The 22,203-nt window shown below is 33.0% G+C and overlaps 1 protein-coding gene across 3 annotated transcripts in view; it reads left to right on the forward strand.

Moving 5' to 3' along the window:
* The window catches only part of LOC117121814 (bifunctional heparan sulfate N-deacetylase/N-sulfotransferase 4-like), a 53,338-nt gene that overhangs the window by 3,869 nt on the left and 27,266 nt on the right, over positions 1–22,203 (forward strand). For all 3 annotated transcript variants that reach the window (XM_033267122.1, XM_033267121.1, XM_033267120.1), the window contains exons 2-3: positions 15,645–17,087; positions 19,190–19,432. In XM_033267122.1, the coding sequence (XP_033123013.1) occupies positions 16,086–17,087; positions 19,190–19,432 (1,245 nt within the window). In that variant the 5' untranslated portion in view covers positions 15,645–16,085. The remainder of the gene's footprint in view (positions 1–15,644; positions 17,088–19,189; positions 19,433–22,203) is intronic.

Below are 22,203 nucleotides of genomic sequence, written 5' to 3' on the forward strand. Positions count from 1 at the left end.
GCGGGGGGGGGGGAGAGACAAAGCTGAACTTCTAAATAGCTATATGGAAAGGTGGATTTTTTAATGTGCATTACTCTTGGATTCGACAAGACTACAGACTTTATATAAATGAGCAGTTGTTTATAATTTAAAAATTTGTATTTTATTTGGTAATAAAAATATGCAGTATTAAAATGTTTTATCTGACATTTTGTTGCAGGGAATTTTTATTACATTTGTATGTAATTTTTAATAATTTTAAATATTTGTAAACCGAAAACACAAAACTTGCTAATTTGTAATTCAAATCTATGTTTACTTTAATGTTATTGAACTTATAAGCAGAAGTCCAGTTTATGTAATGTACACATTCCATTTTATATCTGATAGACCATTTTGTTGCAGGAAATTATTGTACATGTTGCAAAAATATGGAAGTTTTAATTTAAACTTGTCAATATAATTGACATCTATGTTTACTATTAAATGTTATTGTCCATTGTATGTAATTTTTAAAAATCTGATTCTAAACAAGGCTTTGTGCACTGCTATGTAAAGTCATGTCAAGTACTGTAGTGAATAATGTTTTAAAATCTTACCAAGTAATTTACTGTATAATTGAATTTTAGATACTTAATTGTTAACAATAAATACAAAGGAAGCATCTAACCATGTACAGTATTTGCTCAGTAGTCTGAATAGTCTAGAGTAAATGATTAAAGAAACAATTATTTTAGTTCCGATTTTCTTTGAAGATTGCCTCCGGAGATTACATCTTAATCTGAAATGTCAATAGATCAATTCAAAAGCAAACAGCATTGTGGTTAAGTTACTAGGTGAACCATTGCACTTTTTGATAAGTCTAAAATAATGAAATCGGTAGAGGGAAAACTACATACTAGCTTGGTTACGTCGAACTTTTATCTAGATATACATCCACTTAACTAGTTAAAAGTTCGACGTGAACCGCTCAATTATAGCTAGTTAAAGGAATTAAGTCACTTAGGTTAAGTGACTTAACTTTACTAGAATAACGGTAAATTAACTTGCTTAACGGTAAAGTCGGCTCGGATTACAAGGACACGATTACGTAACGTAGGCATCTAAGCCAGCTTTGTTGTATTGTACCACCATTATCATCTTCTGGCTGGCAGCAACATACTTCAACAATGCCAACAGCATCGCAGTAGTCTCATTAGTCTGGTTTTCAAAAATTATTTGTAATATTTTGGGTAAACACCCAGCAAACGTCCGTTTTACGAATAGTCGATATTACCAATGACCTTTGAACTTTGCATCATCGACCAAGTAATAACGTTAAAAAGTCTGATTGCGTACGTTTTTTTTTCAAAGTGATAATGTATATTTTTCTTAATAATAAAATCAGATTTGTTGTATTTATTTATTGACAATTCAATTTTTTCTATTTCTGCTATAATAGTCGCTATTAATTCAATTTCAACGAACTACCACCAATGCCAGTCGTTAAAATGAGCGCACATGTTTATGATGACGAAATAAAAAAGTGTGTAGAAGTCAGCAACTTATTTGACACCGCGAAGCTAGATTTTCGCGAAGTGCATGTAAACAACACAATTGAGCGATTTAAAAACAAACAGGACAGAAAGGTCCATAAAGTATACATATGTTTTAATGAAAATTAAAACAATATTTTGTTAAATGGAAGAATGCTAGCTAGCGATTAAAATAATTCATTTTTTATCGAAGGTAAATGTAGCTAGGGCCAGGGCCTAGAGAATCTACCACTTAGATTGCGATAGAACACGCTGCTGCACCTGTCTCTTATACACATCTAACGCTGCTGCACTGGTCGTTGGTTCATACTGGTCGGCTAGGTTAGGTAGTGGAAACTCACACCTTCTCTACAGTAGTTTACAATTTTTTTTGAACAAATACCACTTGGTACTAGATGTTCGTAAAATACAGTAGATGTTTTATTAAACAAGCCTTTCGACCGTGTGACGTCGACGGCCTGAAACTGGCTGGCTCTAACTTGGCATCGAACGCAATTAGGGGATTATTGTATCATGTTTCAAGACGGGTATATCTAGATAAAGTTCGACGTGAACCAGGCTTATGTATTTGCTACAGTATCTGATTTTGTTATGATGTGGAACACTCCAAGAATACACTCAATTTACAAAAGTCGGAAGATTTTGTTTTCATTTTGAAGTGTTCACAGCTTCCTGTACATGATCTGACCTTAAACCACTTATGAAAAAAAAAACCCCCAAAAAACTTAAATCCCCATTCCCAGCAAAATTGCAGCTGTTATTAAGAAAAATTTGATTTTTGTATATGTTATAATGATTTATAAATATTATATGAAATTGCTAGTTTAACTAAATTTAGACTTTCCAACATGAAAATAATGTTAAAAATAAGACTGAAATTTGATTTTTTTTTTGTGTTCCACAAAAAAATAAATGCGGATGAATTTTTCATGTTTGATATTGCGATAGGTCTGCAAAGAAATATAGTAGGCGCTGAAAACATTAACCTATCCAACACTGCTAAGCTAGGCCTAGCCTTACTGTACCTCGACTTAGGTTCTGTTATCACACAAAAAAAGGGCCGACGTGATATTTTCCATTGCTAGTATTGACACTTGTGAAATATAATATTTCATAGGAATTATTTTAGATTTGTTAAAAAACTGATTCTGACCGAGATTTTGACACTAAACAAACGTATCTCAGGCCTACTCGATTGACCGCAGTGTGGGAGATGCGAAGTACAAAAACTAATCTCATTAGAGAGGGCACACTTTATTGACTGCATAAAGTATACATAAAAGCGAGAGTATTCCAGCGGATGCGATCTACAGTCTCTGAATTTTCCTAGTAATGAAGAATTCGTCAAGAAAATGGTAATCTCGTATGAAGAAATAGTCTGTATTTCTAATTTTTTTATTCTTTTGCGTAAAACCTATATTTTTGTGCCAATATTTTTCCATGATTCATAATAATTAGAGTAATGAATGTATTTATTGTAATCGGACTACAATTAAAATTGACACCTTAAGCTTTGTGCACCCCTAGAGCATTAACAGCTACAGTGTATCTGTGATTATTACTTCATTAATAATGCCTTCAAACAACTAAAATCAACGCAGGCTGTTTCAGGTTTTGATATGCACCGTATATTTGCGTATAAGGCAATCAACGTAATATGAGACCACCCTCGAGTTTTGAGAAGATTTTTGGGCAACTAATTTTTGTACAGAATGTTGAGCATATAGGACGAACCCTGTTTCACTACTTTTTGCTGCTCCTTATGGCTTTGCATCCAGCTGGCTAAAAACGGAGCAAAATGTATGGCTAATCTTCCGAATACTGTAATAACATTTTATGTTTTTTTATTAAATGAACTCATCAACATCTTATGTCCCTGCATGTAAAATTATTTTCATTCATACTAAACACTTTTTTTATAGGTTCAATTTAGTAGTAATTTTGCATGTTACAGATGATTAGCACATATAGTAAGACAAACATGTTAAATTAAAAATTTGTATGGGCTGTTCGTTTATCCTAATTTGCTATTTTAAGCCTCGTCTACACGAGAATATACTGTAGTGTCTTTAAAGTCTGGCTCCGGAGGAAAAAGATTTTTGATGTTGTAGAACTGATTTTCTAATACAGAAAAAAGTTGTTTGATGAAATTTTTTAAAATTTAAAAGCTGCTGGAAAAAGCTGCGTAACCACCTTTTTTTAAATATTCAAAAATCTGTAATTTCTGATTAACCGTTCCGCAAGTTTTCGTCAAACAACTCATTTTTGTCTTAGAAAAAAAATCAGTTTTACAACACATTGATAATTTTTTTACCTCCGGAGCCTGTCTTAAACTGAATTTCATCAGCATACTGTAGGTAGGATGGACAATATCTCCAAAAAGGAACATATTAAGAAACAAACAAATGGGTCTCTACTGTAAAGGTTAAAGCCCTACTATAAATTATAGCAAAATTATTTTCCTCATTTCCTTCTCTTTTTTTTTATCTTTTTTTTTTATCTTCCTCATTTCTTTATTTTTTTTTTTTTTATCTTACTGTAGATTTTAAAAATATATAGATATTTTTTCCATAGTCATTGTTAGGACAAATATAAACTTTCAATGATTGTACCATCTTGCACTGTGACGTTTCACATAATTTTCAGGAAGTTCTAAAGAGGTGTATTTGATGATCAGGGATGTCCGTTCAGTCGCTAGTTGTTTGGTAAAGTAATAACCATCAATCATCCCACATAGAGTTTTATATACCGCTAGTGACGATTATTTTCTAGGGATGTGGTTGCATGGGGAAGGTCATCTAAAACAACAGTAAAAGGACGTCGTATTACTATAGGCCAAATAAAGAGATGATTGTTGTGTTGCGCAATTACAATACATTGACATGGTTTTTTTCTTTACATTTTGTTTATTTTTCCTCAAGACAATTGTAATGTGACTATTGTATTTAGAGGTTCTCTAGTGATTCTATTTTTTTCTAGACTGCATACAACAACATACCAGCTACAGTAGGTTTAGAGGTCAACATTATAGCATCTGATCATTGAATTTTAACTTGGTAGTCCAATGATTTCCTTCAAGTTCAATACTTCCTTGTTTACTGTATCATTTCCTTTATTCAAATATTAAATTTCACAATGAAGACAAATTGCTTATATTGAAAGTCTTATGTCCCCAACCTCATCGAATTTTGGAGCCTCATTAAAAAATTTACCATTTGCTATTTAAAAAAAAAAATATCTTCAGCAAAAAAATAATTTCAAATCCTGGACATGAAACCAACAATAGATTTTATTTTTCCTTATCTGCCATCCTAAATCCCAACATACTATACTTCCCAACATATGGTGCATGAAATTTTAACTGTTAAATTATAATGTATTGTAGACTAGAGTAATTCCAAGTCTTCCCCTCCCCTGAAAATGATCTACTACCTCATCCCCATTTGGTAATCCTGACTGCTCAAGTGCATTGTCTCAGATCCCCAGCTGTTTGATTTCCTGCTTTATGATGTTGACCATACAGTAACATCCTGGAGTAACTGAAGGAATGATGTTGACCCAGTGTTTAAGCTGTATTATCTAAATAGCCAAATCCTAAATAAAAAGCTGAATTTTGCATAGTCCCCCCCCCCCCTGCTGGATAATATTAGAACCAGTAATAAACGTTTACCACTCTCAGTGTTCTTATTCTTTGGCCAATTTCAGGCTCATCAGGCTAAAAAATGTTCTTGTTTTACACACTTTTCAAAGATAGAAAATTATTGTACAGACAGTATGATATAGGGTATTTTTTACATAGTCCCACCTACGGCACATAAGATACAGATAAAAATTTGTTGGTTATTCTATGTTTTTAAAAATTAAAAAATTCATTTGAAATTTTACCACAGCCTCAATTTGTTCTTATTTTCAAAGCAATTTCAGCCTTGGTGTTCTAATATAAATTGTTTTCTTATGAAAAAAAAAAAGTGTTCATAAGAAGTTAATGACAAGAATTCAACTGTATGATATTGTGTATTTTGAAATACAGTAGTTGACTGAGGTTGATAAAATAATTAAATATTTTATCAAAGGACAATAAAATTGACAGAATGTAGACCTGGTTTTTAAAATCAATATACTCATCACATTTGGATTAAGTTGATTTTATCTTTAAATATTTTAAAGGGAAGAAGGCTAATAAAAATCACTACTTTTCTTCAAAATCAATTATATAATAATGACTGATTCATGTAAGAGTACCATTGACAACAATACGACTGCTTGACAGTCAGTGATTTCTGTGGCTTTGGAAGGAAAATGAAATTTAAGTGTTAGCACTGTAATTTGGTGGCTTTCTTTTCAATTTCATTTTATCTATTAGTATTACTGTAGTCCATTAAAAAACATAATAATATTCAAAGCTTCCTATACAGACCAACAAGACTATTGTCTTAGTAGCCAGTGAGGAAAGTGTAAACTAGAATAATACTGTAATATTATTAATAATAATAATAATAATAATAATAATATGATTTATACAGTGCCTTTCAAAAATGATCAATGACTGTAATATTAAAAGTCTTGCAAAAATAGAGTCATCATCATGTTAATATAGAATAATTGAAATTATACTGTATCCGATATAAAATACAAAAAGAATAATTTACAAAACCTTACAAAAATATGAATTATTTTAAATTTACAATTTATTTTACAGATTATTATAGTACAAAAAATTATTTTAATTTTAGAGTTCAGATCACAATATAGAATAAAGTAAATTTAAAATATACCTTATCTACTGACCATTGCAAGAATTAGAATGAATATTTCATTGAATGAATGATTGTAGTACAGTAATTCTAAATTGACTGCCAGTGGGATGCCATTATGTTTTCGTCTTAGTGCTCACGCATTTCCCTCTTAAAAATGGTAATTGCAAAGTAACAACTACAGTATGTACTACATTTCAACAGGCCCAGAAATCCTGAAAATTTTTCACAGGCAGTACATCTTGTATTTTGCATTCTCTACTGATGAAAAACTAGAAACCAATAGACATTAATTTTTTAAATGAAGGAATTTTAGATTCGTTCTATCAAAAAGTATTTTTAACTAGCAAATTTTATTGTGAATGTATAATTATGCAAATGAAGATGAAATGAATAGAGAGTATCAATTCAATTTACTATTCATTCCATCATTTAATTAGTAAAGGGATTTAATTTTAGACATATATTTTATTGGCTATATTTATACCAGTTAATAAATAGTATTTTACTTATGTATGCACATAATTAACTACTGTACAGTTAGTATGCTTTTTGCATTTGTACAGTATGCATACATTGTGCAAGTGTACATTGCACATCATTTTCTTGAGTGCCGCCACACCTAAGTTTTAAAGTGATTCTTTCCTAACCTTCTTCAAAGACGGTTATATGATAGATGGCTATAAAGGATGTTTATGTTTTAAAGTAGGATGAATTACTGTAAGTATCAGTGATCCAACTACAGTACTGTAAAACCATGCAAACAACAGTTCTTTTCCAAACTATCTACGTGGTGTACTCCAAGCATTAATATATTATTACTACGCCATGCAAACCTTTAAACAACATACAAAGATAGTCATGGACTTCTGCTTAAAGTTTAAAATGTGAGGGTGGTCAAGTTTTCGTCATCACAATAGTAGTACAGTACTGTAGTCACAAAATAATAATTTATTTGTGTTTTCCATTTTTCATACAGCATCCCTAATCCTTTATACAACAGGCATAACCAAGTACAGTAACTTAGACCAAGTAACAAAATATCCTTGTTTAACGTCCTGGGTTTTTCTAAAAGTTGGTACGGAGGCACTTATTTAATATTTGTTATTTTTCACAGTTCATCAGAATATGTCAAAGCATGTTGTCTGTGTAGTAAAATGTGTTGTGAACAATTTTGTGATTGGTTCTCTTGCTGTTATCATGGTATTTGTGTATAAATTTCCAAGGAGTTATCGGTGCATGGAGCGAGGTAATTTCAATCCGCAACAAGAAAAGGGGTCCGGTTATGTATCCACACGAGGAAATGCAATAGGTTGAAATTATTACGCCGACCGAGTGACACCAATTGGGGTGTACCTACTCCCATTGACACAAAGAGTTTTTCTGCTGATGTTGGAAAATTTATTTGTAAAATACAAAATGTGTTAGCAATTGAAATTTTGCATTTTTGACATAAAAACCCAAAAATTTTAAGAATAACAAAAAAACAAAAATTTTGTGAGGGAGGGGATGGGAAACAATGAATTTTTGTTTTTGCCTTCTCTGTTCTTGCTCTTCCTTTTCTTTGCTGGTTCAGCAATCTGTACACTTTTTTTTTTTATCAAAACACTGAGGCTGAAGTCGCTTAAAAATTAATAACAAAATAAGAAAAATATTTAATTTTTTAATTTTTTCATTTTTAAATATAGAAAACCAACAAATCTTATTGGTATCTTATTTTGTGTGACTATGTAATACAGTCTGTACTTCAGTATATACAACAATAATTGCCTATGTTTTCTAAAATGTGTAAAAATAAGAACAAAATAAGGACAATTTGAGCGTGAAATTGGCCAAAAAATAAGAACACTGAGCCTGGGCAAAATTTTGCTGGTTCTTATATAAAAAAAAAAAAAGAAGAAAGTATTCCATCAAACCTGATAAATATTTACTGTAGAACTTTCCTAAAAATACATTATTTACCATGGCAACCATTTACATTGGAATTAAGGATGTTACTGTCATTAACATCAGGTTTTTTGTGGTGCACTCTTCATACTTTGATCCTCTTGAAATCATGTTTGTCTTGGTCTTGACGTCATCCTATGACAGAACGACACAAACATCTGTAAGAGTTCAAGTAAGTCTCATCATAATTTCTTTCCCAAACAATTTGACACATTGAAATTTGGGTCTTTGTAATCACCATTTTTCTCAGTAGGTCATTGGTTGATGTGCCCTCAAATTAAGTACCTACTACTGTGATGCTGCTTTACATAGGACATTAGTATACTGTACAGCATTCCAACTCTCATTCTGATCATGACGCATGCCTAACCATGGTCATTATGACATCACATAATGACCATATATGGGCACATCATGACAGTAGTACAGTACTGTAGTCACAAAATAATAATTTATTTGTGTTTTCCTTTTTTCATACAGCATCCCTAATCCTTTACAACAGGCATAACCAAGTAGAGTAACTAGGCCAAGTAACAAAATATCCTTGTTTAATGTCCTGGGTTTTTTCTAAAAGTTGGTACGGAGGCACGACTAGGCGAGTCGAGTGGCCGAGCGGTAAGGCAGGGGCGCAGCTAGCTACAGCCTTTAACATCGGCGCTGGTTCCAGCTGCTCCTCGCCCATGGTTCGGTTGGTAGAATCAAGTCTTCTCGGAGAAGGACTTAAAATGGAGGTCCAGTGTATACATCTCGCTCGTGTGCACTTTAAAGAACCCATTGCATCTTTCGGAAGAGTAGGGGGTTACCCCGATGTTATGGTTCATTTCAGCCCCTGTCGTTGTGGAATGATGTGAACATGTATCTACCAAGAAGCGCCTCTTTACGGCTGCTAGGTAGTCACGGACCACGCCCATAAGCAATTCAGCACAATGACGCTGCAAGTTATGGGTTATTCTCCTACCTTTACCTTTATTTAATATTTGTTATTTTTCACAGTTCATCAGAATATGTCAAAGCATGTTGTCTGTAGTAAAATGTGTTGTGAACAGTTTTGTCATTGGTTCTCTTGCTGTTATCATGGTGTTCGTGTATAAATTTCCAAGGAGTTATCGGTGCACGGAGCGAGGTAATTTCAATCCGCAATGAGAAAAGGGGTCCGGTTATGTATCCACACAAGGAAATGCAATAGGTTGAAATTACCGAGTGACACCAATTGGGGTGTACCTACTCCCATTGACACAAAGAGTTTTTCTGCTGATGTCGGAAAATTTATTTGTAAACTACAAAATGTGTTAGCAATTGAAATTTTGCATTTTTGACATAAAAACCCCAAAATTTTAAGAAAACAAAAAAACAAAAATGTTGTGAGGGAGGGGATGCGAAACAATGAATTTTTGTTTTTGCCTTCTCTGTTCTTGCTCTTCCTTTTCTTGGCTGGTTCAGCAATCTGTACACTTTTTTTTTATCAAAACACTGAGGCTGAAGTCGCTTAAAAATTAATAACAAAATAAAAACAAATTGAGGCTGAGGTCAAATATTAAATTTTTTTATTTTTTATTTTTTCATTTTTAAATATAGAAAACCAACAAATCTTTATTGGTATCTTATTTTGTGTGACTATGTAATACAGTCTGTACTTCAGTATATACAACAATAATTGCCTATGTTTTCTAAAATGTGTAAAAATAAGAACAAAATAAGGACAATTTGGGCGTGAAATTGGCCAAAAAATAAGAACACTGAGCCTGGGCAAAATTTTACTGGTTCTTATATAAAAAAAAGAAAAAAAAAGAAAGTGTATTGCTACTATTGTACAGTATGTTGCAAAATCTGCAGTATAGATGAATTTAATACTAACTGACGTATATTGAAGACAATATAATGTGAAAAAAAAGACAATTACTGCTACTAAGTATAGCCTCCTTCACTATGCTGTTTGTTTTTATGACATATATTGGTCCAAAAAAAAAGTAAATGCATCAATTTCATTAGGTATATATTGCTCAGTTCTCAGAAAGATTTTGTAAATTATTCCAAGTTGCAACTTTGGTTTTGGTTTGTTTTCAAGAATGTGAACTCTGGCCTCAGCCATGGGTCAAGGTTAATGATAGTTTATATTTGGTCCGATGGTGTAAAATATAATTACTGGGATTTTTTTTGTATTTTATATTTTAACAATAAATTTGTTGACTGAAGAAACTGTTTTTTTTTATGGTATTTTTCATGTGACAGTGAAGTGTAATTAAAGAAAGTGTCTTGTGATTACTCACTGTTACAGTACTCAAGTGTTTCGTAACCAAGGTCTTAGCAGGTTCCTGGCACCATAGGCGTCCATTGAGAAAGATTTGTTTACAACTTTACATACCACTGAGAAGGAAATGGGAATTCTCAATCATCTTTACTGTTGAAGAACATGTTTAAAATCATTTTCCTCATGCATGGAGTACTGTAATCTGTTCATTAATGGCATAATGAGAGCTTACTATATATAATACCGTACTGTAGTCCATAGTGTTTCAATGGTGTTTTGGATTCCATATTTTATTCTGGCAACGATATTATTAATTATTATACAAAGGTAAGTTTAATTGTTATGGTAAATAATGTGTTTTGAATCACTTTCTTTGCATGTGATACTCATGACATAAAAAGACTATGAGTCCAATTTTTGAAAAATATGTCAATATTTCTCATGAAAATGGGTCCACATTATTTGAATTTACACGTAAAGTGGGTCCACCTTGATATTGTCCTGCACTGCTTGAAAATCCTGTCTACGACATTGATACTACTACTACAAGTCTTAAGAAAGAAGGGAACATAATGCTTTGCCTTCCAATCCCATGGTCCTTGGTTCGATACCTGCCACTCACGGACACAGAATCTTTTCTCACAACCAAAAACAACTCCACACTCTAAGGCTCGTATGAAACAAGATTTGTTTATGGAGAGCATCTTGTTTTAATGTTTGTCTTGTGAAGGATTGTCACTTGTGTATAAAGTGGTTAAGTTCACTTGGCATATAATGTACTTGGCATTGAGCCTAAAAGTTATATCACTATCCTAAACCAATAATTTTTAATCTGTTTTTTTTTTATAGCCTCAATCTGATTAGAATTAATTGTTCTTTATTTGTGAATAGAGGGGAGGGGGAAGGATTAACAACAATGCAATAACTTAAAATCATGCAATAAAAATGACCAGAGACTGAATTATTCAGACATCTGCAACAAATGACAACAGAGATTTCAAGAAGTTCACAGCTGAAGAAAAGCTTGCGTTAATAGTTGATGGTAAAGTGGTGTCTACTTCACACTTAAGCTGTTAAGACAGTTTTGTATCCCAACTACAGTATTTCATTATTTGTATGAAACTTTAGTATACAGTAGTACTACATTTTCCTGGTTGAACTATAAAAATTTTTAAACAACATTTGCATTCTTTGAGAATGCATTTGTATTCTGAATGTATCTCAGTTCAAACCTTTGCCTCAGCCTGTGTTTACTGTACATCTGTAGGCTGGTCTACAGTATGTTATGAAATTTTCTCATGAATTAACCATTCTGGAAGCTCTGAAAATTTGAATTTGCAGAGCATTGAACTGTACAATGTCATGCTTCATTGGTTTTCACAGTTTGTTAGTGTATTGTATTGATCATAACAACAACATTTAAAAAAATGCCCCAATAAATAGTTTATAAATCTATATTCATTAGTTTGGGTTTGGGTTCAATTGTTTGCGTTGTCACCTTTATACTGTGGCTTGCCAACTTCAGCTTTGTGTGTGCGATTAGAGATTTTCTGATCCAACAGGCTGCATTCTGTTTGTGACCCCACTATGAAGTTTGATAACCGAATGCAATTAACAATGGTATGCGCTCTGGTTTACTAGAATAGGATCTCGTACAACATTAAATGATCTAATTCAATTATCCGGATAAGGATACTATTCTCGGGTCTAACATTGCATGTAATTTTTTCCTTCGTTAAAGGAATACTACAGTATGGTATCTGGGATCATACTTTATATAGATTAATATGAGTAAATTAGTAATGATATTGTAGTTTATATTTATTGTATAAATTAAAATATGAAATAAACCATAAAAAGTACCTGTTGTAAATGTGATTTTTTTTTTTTTTTTTTTTTTTTTTTTTTTTTTTTTTTTAATATGTAAAATGCAAGAAACATGGTACTGTACAGAATTTTGTTGTTTTGATTTGAATGAAGAGATGCCAACATTTGATTCCAATAATCACATTTACAGTGACATACTGTACTTAAAATATAATAATGATAGTAATTATTTACATTTTATACAGTAGTGCATATTGTTCAGTGGCTCTGCAGGTATGCACACCAAATCCTGGTTACCTAGAGCAGGTTTATGATTCTCTACAATAAACTGGTAATGAGGCTTGTTTTTGGTCAATAGAAAAAAATTGTCACTTAAAATAAACAGGAATTACTGTAAACTAAGAAGACTATGAAATGCAAGCAACTGAACTACTAGTACCATACCACACAGCTTTTGTCACTGATGATACCGTAGTACAGTTGTATATTTGTACAGTACCGTACTGTAGGTCTAACCTATTATTTTTCATTTTTCATTTAAATAATTAATAAAGGAATTAGTAAAATGAAATAATAAAATAATACTGTTAATAAATAAATAAATGACTATACAATTAGGATTGTCATTTCCAGTTTTATAGAAATTTGTTGGACTTTTAATTGCACTTGTTACAGTACAATGATGTTACAGTATTTGTCAAACCAATGAAAGGCCTTTTAACTTACTGTACCCCAAAGAAAGTGTAGAAAAAGTGTAGAAACCACATAGTCATTTATTACCTATCAAAATATTTAAGCTTGACACTGTTTATTAATGGCCCGTGAAAAGGTATGAAGTACAACAACATAGAGTAAAATTGGTAGAGTAGGTCTCCAAAAGACAGATCAAGTTTGGCAGCCTTAATAAATAATGGGCTATTTGTTTAGCTTTGTGCCATATCAACTGTCTTGAAATTGGTTGTATATGTGCATTTTTGACACTTTTATTTCCACTTTGGTCACTTGAACACCTCTCCGGGGAGTCTTTCAATCACCAGCGTTAGTGAATGTTTGCTGAAAGACTGGTATCACTAAATAGTCATGCTACAAAAATGCGTCACTTGTGTGGATGTTTGAACTTTACTAAAATCATTTACTTAGCATTGGCCGATTAATTTTTGCCATTTATTTTGTTCGCATTAAACATCAATTTTATTTTTCCATTGCAATATAGAATAAATTTAGTATGTTAATTATAATATAAAATAATTAGAATTTATAATCAACTGAATACAAGAAAGTCATTGTTGAATCATAAAATATTGTAATGGCAGGGAGAGAGGAGGATTGGGAAATTGAGGATGTGGGGAGGGGGTGGAGGATGGAAACAAATTTCCTTTAAAAGGCAGAGAAAAATTTAAATATTTATTAATGAGCATTCTACACCAATTAATACTGTTTTCCTTCTTTTTTTCGTTAAAAGATAAAATCATATAAACATCAATTGATGTACTACAGTATCTGAGTTTCTCACAGACATTTTGTTTACAAAAAATGTACATTTGTAAATTCTTTTGTCTAAATTTTTTGTGTCACCTGCCATTTGCAGAAACCTCCCAAAGTAAGACTTATCCAAATAATGCGTTTGTTTTGAAACAGCATGAGCTAGGGTCAAACCGTGCCATCAAGCATAGTACAGTACACTTGCAACATATTTCTACACACACACATTGATCGCCTGTGTACATGCCGCCAAAAACACTAAGGGTCCTGCATGTCTTCTACTTTAATCTTAGCAATTATAATAATTAAAAAAAAAAAAAAAAATGAGGCAACTTGTTTCCTTCATAATATTGAATTTGAATGTGATATCCGATTTGTAGCTTCATACAGTATGTTACTAGTTATTGAAATAAACAGAAGAAATATTAAAATAAATATTTACGTTGCAATAGGTATCATATGATTTTCATAGAGTTACACTGTACAGTATATAAGAGTGTTTTGTGATATCCAAGTTTCCTGAATCTATCTTTCCTATTGTAGAATTAACCAGTTTATAGCTGATCCTTGATATTCAGTTTTATTTTTCCAGTTGTCACATCTGCAGTAAAATATCTGTTCAGATTTTGTGATAGGTGTTTATTGTATTACATTACATTCACCTAGGTACTGTACATTAATATGGTTGCCATTTTATCTGTTCAGATTTCGTGATGGGTGTTATTGTATTACAATACATTCACCTAGACCTGTAGGTACTGTACATTAATATGGTTGCCATTTGAAGAACAACAGTGTGGGTTTAACTACAGCTATAACAAATAATCCCCTGACTTGCAGAGAAGAGGTGTTTATGTCATATTTATGGATTGTTTTTTCTCTTTTCCCATTAGCCTGACATTATATTGTAGGATCATGTTTCAGTTTTTCTTTCTACTTTCACAAATTACAGTACTATATGTAGTAATACTGATATTTTATATTTTGCAAATGGGTTTATCCTATTGTAGCTGTTTTTTTTTTCCTTTCTTTGCTGCAAATAACCTAGTATTTTGATTAAAGAATAGATATTAAGTTTATTTTCTTTTTTTTTTCTTAATTATTAAATAAATCTTTTATTATTGTAAATGTATATTTGGTATTTTCCGTTAACTCTAAATGGTGTATGTAACATAAAATATAAACGAAAGAAATTTAAAAATATGCACTTTTTAGGAAATTATTTTTCTGGTTCATTTTTCCTCTGCAATAACCTTTTATTACCTATACTGAGAGCATTATTCATCATGTTTCACATTTTCAGAGTCAATTTTATTTCAAGTTAATGAAAATATTATTGATTTTCAAGGAAAGGTTGAAATATTTAGAATAAAGGAACAGTGATGGCAGGCATATGGCTCGGATAAGAAGATGAAACGCGGTGAATTATCTGCTAATCGTAATTCTAGTCAGTCTTGATGCATTTATTTGACTAGGAGTAGGACCTATGCCATTCTCGATTTGGCAATAAGTCTTTATTAGAGCAAAGATAAATTTATCAATCTTTTAGGCAGAAGAGATACTGTTAAGCATGTTAAATTTTTAAAAGCCTTGAGAAGGCTTATACTCATTTTTTTTTTAGGATTTTCAATCTTGACGATATTGTAAATTGTTTTGGTAAATGCATGATTTAGATATCGGGATCAACTACTAATCTATCATCAGATTTTAAAACATTTTTATTATTTTTTGTATGTATGTTAATTTAATATGGCATCTTTTCAGGTTCAAAATGCTTATTTTCCAGGTTATTATATCTATATGCTTGTGTTTCTACTGTTGTAAAAATACGGTGCCAACATGAAAATAATTTTTTTATTTTATTTTTTCTAGTGAAAAATTATACCGGAGCAAGAAATTTCAAGAAATTATCAACTCGTAGAGTGGTTACTACATTCAGATTTCTTTATGATACATCCAAGTTTGAAGCAATTTGAGAAGACAAATTTTATAAGAATGAACCAGTAACCATCGAGGAGGTTTGGTAAGGTTAATCAGTTTGAAATATGACGTCAAATATGCGACAGACGCAGTGAAATTTTGATTAGCATTGTGAAGAAACAGTTTCAACCTGTATTGCTGTAAATTTCTTTTTTTCGAGGATTACAAAAATTTGACTTTAAAATGAACACAGCTACGAATAGCATTGGCGATCCATTCAATGGCTTATCATGATGCTACTATGCACTTCCCAAAAAGGGATTGTGGCTGACTTTGGCTTTTAAAGGAAAAGAGATACTTTTTGTTCAGGATATCATTTAAAAATTTAGAATAATGATGAAGGCATTTACCAAATTCTTCTGTTTTCCTCGGAGGCATTTTAAACGGGTTGTTATGTTACTCGTTGTTTCATTCTTCGCTCTGTGGTTGTCGGGATACTACCAGACTTCTAAGACCAAAGTAGACGGCAGTTATCATAGCAAATACTCAAATTTGAGGTTAAAGACGATTGGTGAAAGGTTTACCGATGACACCAAGAGATCGAAATTTAAGGAAAGACTCAAGAAAAAAGTTGATTCAATGGTGTTAGTGCTAGCAGAGGATTCGCAATCAAAGAATTCCCTGTCATCAATAGTATGCGTTACCCTAGAAGCCAAACATTTTAAGTACCGCAAACGTTTGTTGAGCGAGGGTAGTTTACCGTCGCTTACGCAACACGGCCAGGGTTTGTATTCAGTGATCATCTTTGAGAGCTTGAATTCATATATTTATTTAGATACAAACGATCGGACAATGCTTGATGATTATTGCCGTGAATTTAATGTCGGGATTTTTGCGTTTGCCGTATCTTCCAAGAATGAAATTACACTAAGCTCGCCGGTTGGAAATCTACCAATTCATATGGACAAACAGTTATCGTTACGAGACTTGGAAGTGAATCCAAAATCTCAAGTTTTGCGGATAACAAAGGCGGGGGGTAAAATTAACACAGAGGCTGACAACTGGACAGTGTTTCATGGAAACCATTCGACCTACCAACCAATTGTTACAGGACAGATAAAGAGTGACAGTGTGCAGCAAATTTCCCACGGTATGCATTCAAATGCCGTCTTCCACACAACTGCAGTGCTTGATCAGGGCTCATACGATGGTGTGAAAAGGATATTTTTTGGGCATAATTTTCAAATATGGATACATTATCCATTGTTTTTTGACAGCTTGCACTATCTGTCTAACGGCCGTATTACGTGTACACTGGAACGATACATTATGGTTGATATTGATGATATATTTGTGGGTTCTGCTGGTGTCAGAATGGTTCCGGATGATGTGGAGGTAGGTTCTTTCAAAAGGATATTCACTCATAGTTTACATTAGGGAGCTTTTGATTCGCACGACTACGTGACCCTAGAATTGAATCACTCATGCGTGACCATTTTACAGTACGTTCTCTGCATAACATAGATTCAGTAGAATTGCATCCTAGAATTCACATGACAAGGGGAATTTAACGATCTAGCATGCACAGATGACTTCTCGATGACGTTACGTTCCATGTCCTACCAGTTTGTGCGATTGAAATCTCTCTATTGTCTGATGTGCAGAAAATTCTGTTGAAATTGTGACGCCCTCGCTCACTACTGTATCAAATTTTTGTGTATCATCACCGCAATATCTGATAATAGACATTGTCTTATTTTATTTTATATCATTTTATTTTATTTTTTATAGATGGCCAATGATACACCACATGACAAACTTAATCTGTTTCTGATTTGCAATCACTTTCACAAGACGAACACACACATTATTTGCTTAAAAACTTTAAACTAAGACTCTTTATGAGGCTTTGGGAGTGAGTTGTTTTTTGTTGTGAGAAAGAAATCCTATAACACTGATAGGAATTGAACCCATGACGCTGACATTGGAAGGCAAGCATCTTAAAAATACACTATCTGCCAAAAATAATATTTAAGCTGATTTTTCTATATGTTATAGTTTAATGTGCTCCTTCTGTGTATAGTAAGTTTTATCATTCAATTTAGTGGTTTAACTGCATCATTGGCCAAGATAATTTTCTGTTTTATTATATAATGGATGATATTTTCAGGCAATATAATTCTTAGTACTAAAATCAACTGTAAGCTATGTCATGTGGCATATAGTGGCATTGACCCAGATACAGCTTTTAACACATTTCGTCAGTTAAAATTGCCAGATTTCAGTGGACCGTGACCAAGCTGTATTGAATTACATTAAGTATTTATTACACATACTATACATGATCTCTCTTCTCATGTTTTTTTCACAGGTTTCGTAGTAATTTATATTTAGAAGAAAAAAAAAAGAAATATTCCTACAGTATATTTTTATATTGCTTGTGTTCTGTTTGGTAGTTTTGTCTAGCATAAACAAATCTACAGTGCCGCCAGATATCCTTATCTGAAGTATTGTACCTCCTTTCCCATTTACCTTTTAGGGCTAGGCATATCCCATTAGACTTCTGATCACTTCCCTAGAAATAACATTCACACTCCTCTATAAGTAGCCTTAAATTGTTATCAAAAAGTTCTTCCATTTCTTCAAGCATGTAATCAATGGTGTACAATACAAGACCCTCATTTGCAAAATGTTATGCTTCTCCATGCCCATGTTCTACTGTATTTCACAACATTATATTTATATTTATAAATATAAAATTTATGAATATAAATTAAGTTGTGAAATAGTATGGTATGAAGATTAAAATGATGATCATTTTGTCTTCAGTATTCTTGCTGGAATTCTTGCTCAAGTCAGTACCATAAATTATAGTTTTTTTCTTCAACTGAAGTGTGAATGTTATTACTAAAATGATCTTCAGCTCATAAAAAGTAAATTGAGAAATAAAGTAAACAATATCACATATCATGTTGGGTCATTAACCTGACACTGTGTTTCACACCTTATTTTTTAGGATATTTAAGACTACAGACCAAAAAAAGTGTTTTTCTATATACAGTATAAAGACCATGGTTATAAAAATAATCCAAGTAAAATACAGTATGCTATTACTACAGTATATGCTGGCATACTGTAGTTTTTTTTTTAAATGGATACAGTACTTGTATTTTTTTGCTAATAATTAATCAAAACACTGGAAATTTAAAACTTGTAGGATTACAGTAATGATTTGAAAGTAAAATATATTCAAAATTTAATTTCCCATACAGTACTTTATATATACAGTAAGATATACTGTAATATGAATCTTGGTTATTCAATGCCAAATAGAAAGAAACATACTACTGTAGTAGTACAAATAAATACAGATTTTTTAAAATGTCCTTTTTAGTGCATGCTAAACATGAGGCACAGGTCAATACTGTAACTGCTGTATATTACGTTCATATAAATTTCAAGTCCTGTTTATTTTTATTTTATGTTATCAAACAAAGGCGCTAGAAATTGAGCAGGAGAACCTCCGTCGCATCATACCTGGCTTCACCTTTAACCTCGGATTTTCGGGCACATACTTCAAAAAAGGCAACAAAAATGAGAATGAGGGTGATGTCGAGATCCTCCGCCGCGCTGACAAATTCTGGTGGTTTCCGCACATGTACAACCACATGAGACCGACAGTTTATACTGACGAGGCTGATCTTCGCAAGTACATGCAACTGAATAAACAATTTGCTGAGGTAAGGAGCAGTTTTGTTTTATTACCTGTCAGAGTATAACAATTGTCTTGACAATGTTTACATTATCACAGACATTGGTATGTATAATAACCAATAATGTGATAGTTATTTATCTATTTATTACCAAATAATGATAACATTTTAATGAGATGCGATAATCATCAACAGACCTAAACGGAAACTTCTTTCAGATTTATGGCTAATATCACAATGGTGTACTGTATCTGTATAAACACAAGAAATTATTTAGCCTACAGTATGCCAGTGGAAACACTGTTGTTAAAATTACATGGCATTAGTCGACCTTTCACATTAGCAATGTGGTAAAGCGGTCACAAAGTGGATAATGGCCAGGAGTCACAAATAGATTTAATCTAAAGTGGTAGACTCAGCAGTTAAGTGGTGGTATCGCATCTCTTCAGTTGACTACCGATCATTGGTCAATCAAAAGCTTTAGTCAGTACTCCAAATGGCAGCTCTGCAGTTCAAAAGCAAATGGAATCACTTGTGTATTTATAGACATGTCATGGATGAGGAAAGTGCAGGCTAGACCATTCTGGAGCCATCATACTGTACAGAGCTCTTTATACCATTGTAGCGGGCTGACAGATTAGCTAATATTATCAAATCAAATGTATTGGTCGAACTCATTAAAATATTAATACATTATTTCATATTCGCATTCATGAAGTACTCTGCATGGTGCAGTACTGTGTACACCATGCCTGCTTATGTTGATGATGACTAAAAATATCACTAAATTTTCTATCATCTTCAGTCCATTATTAAAGTACTGCATATGGTGTAGCTGTACAATATGTTGTGCTGAGTTTTAACAAAATCAAAGTAGTATAAAAACACCATCTTGCAATATTACTATACCTCATAAATATTAATTAGGTAATAGCAGCATGTCATTGGTCAATTCCATCCAGATGGCGCAGTAGTTTCTTCTCCCCACCCCCTTGCATGCCGACTACGTGGGGAAAAAAGAAATACCCAAAATCGACTACCGACTATGTGAACCGTATGCAAACTGCACAATTTTGCCATCACAGACAGATCAAAATGGCTAAATGTAGACAGACATTTTTGCTGTTTAATGTTTAGTAATAGAGGTATAGTAAAAAAAATTACAATATGGTTTTATTTTGGTGAAGCGGTAAATTCTACTTTCTACTCGTTGTTGGATGATTTGGACTATCTCCTTCTTATAAACGTCGGGAGAGCGTCCCAATCAGCCAACACCTCAGGATGTAGAATTGACTACTTCACTATATTGTGTTTTTCACCATCAGCTATAGTGCTTTCATAAATTTAATTTAGCTTTAAAGATAATCAGCAAATTCCTGTAGAAATCCAAAGAATCCTCAAGCAATGAATATTGCAGGCCTACATAGGCTACGGTCACACTAGAACCTCGAGCCTGGCTTGAACTCACTGCGATTGAGATTTCACACCAGGCTTGAAAGTGTTGGACGGTCACACTACGTGGGTTGACCTGGTTGCTTGGGTTTTGAACCTGTGACGCCGTTCTTTTTTCGTACCCCAAGTTCGCTAACCTTTCGCTTACCATTTCGTAAACGCCGTTTTTATTGTTGAACTTCTTGTCCTCGATTTTATCCCGTAGCTCAGGCTGGGCCCACAGATCTATTAAATCGGCGGTTTCGTTGTCTGTCCACAACACTCACATATTACAATTAATATTAAAATCATATCAATGAAAAAAATACAGCAGTTCTAGTAGTAGCCACCTAGTTTGTTTTGTTTTTTTTTCTAGCTCGCGGGGTTTTTTTTTCGCATTGTGTGGTGTGTCGCTAGCTCTCCTCTGATTGGTCATATTCCGACGAAGAAATGTCAATCCCGGTCGCGCCAGTGGCAATCGAGGGTCAATCTCGGTAGCTTGCCTGAGTTGAGCTGTCTGGGTCGAGAGCGATTTCAAGCCAGGCGCGAGGCAATCCAGACTCGGTCACACTACGAAAATCTCGATCGTGGTGAGTCAAGCCCGGCTTGAGGCTGTAGTGTGACCATAGCCTCAGTATTTTTTGTTGGCCTTATTTAGGGCACATTCTGATTTTGTTATTCCATTGACAAATTCAGGGATTTATAGCTGCCAACTTATTGCCAGTTCACTCTAAATAAGCCATAAACTGTGGCCTAATACTATAGTACAGTTTATATCAATATTTTATTTTATCACCATATATTACAGTGGCTTGACCCTATTTTTTATGCATAATATAAAGCAAAATGTTGAATAGTACATATTCATTGAAATTACCAGCAGTGTACTGTACTATCTATCCCTAGCCAATACTCTAAACTAAACCAAGCTTTTTTCGTGTACTGGGGTCAGCGCAAAAGGTTAATGAATCCGATCCACCAGGCCCTAATATCAACGGCAATTTACTAGCAACAGCTGGCTACAACAGCAACTTACACTGTGTCCTATGTGATTTGGTGGCTGATTTGTTCTTCAGATCATCACAACACAAATATACAGTAACCACCCAGCCTTAAGCCATGAATAATATTTCATCCTATCGTCATGCTTCAGCGAGTACTAACATATGAGAAGGCATCTCATTACCAAATAATATTTTATCTTTATCCAACCAGGTGGGCTCAACGATATGAACATCTCTTTTTTAATTACTTGTATGAATGATCAATGATTGATCCTGGTTTAATCATTATCATCATTTACCAAACACTATTGACTGTTAAATCGAAAGGTCCACTGATTAATCTCAGATAAGAAAGTATAATAC

The sequence above is a fragment of the Anneissia japonica genome, unplaced genomic scaffold (assembly GCF_011630105.1).
Source record: "Anneissia japonica isolate Jap-2015-1 unplaced genomic scaffold, ASM1163010v1 scaffold2392_len1475705_cov187, whole genome shotgun sequence".
Classification (NCBI taxonomy): domain Eukaryota; kingdom Metazoa; phylum Echinodermata; class Crinoidea; order Comatulida; family Comatulidae; genus Anneissia; species Anneissia japonica.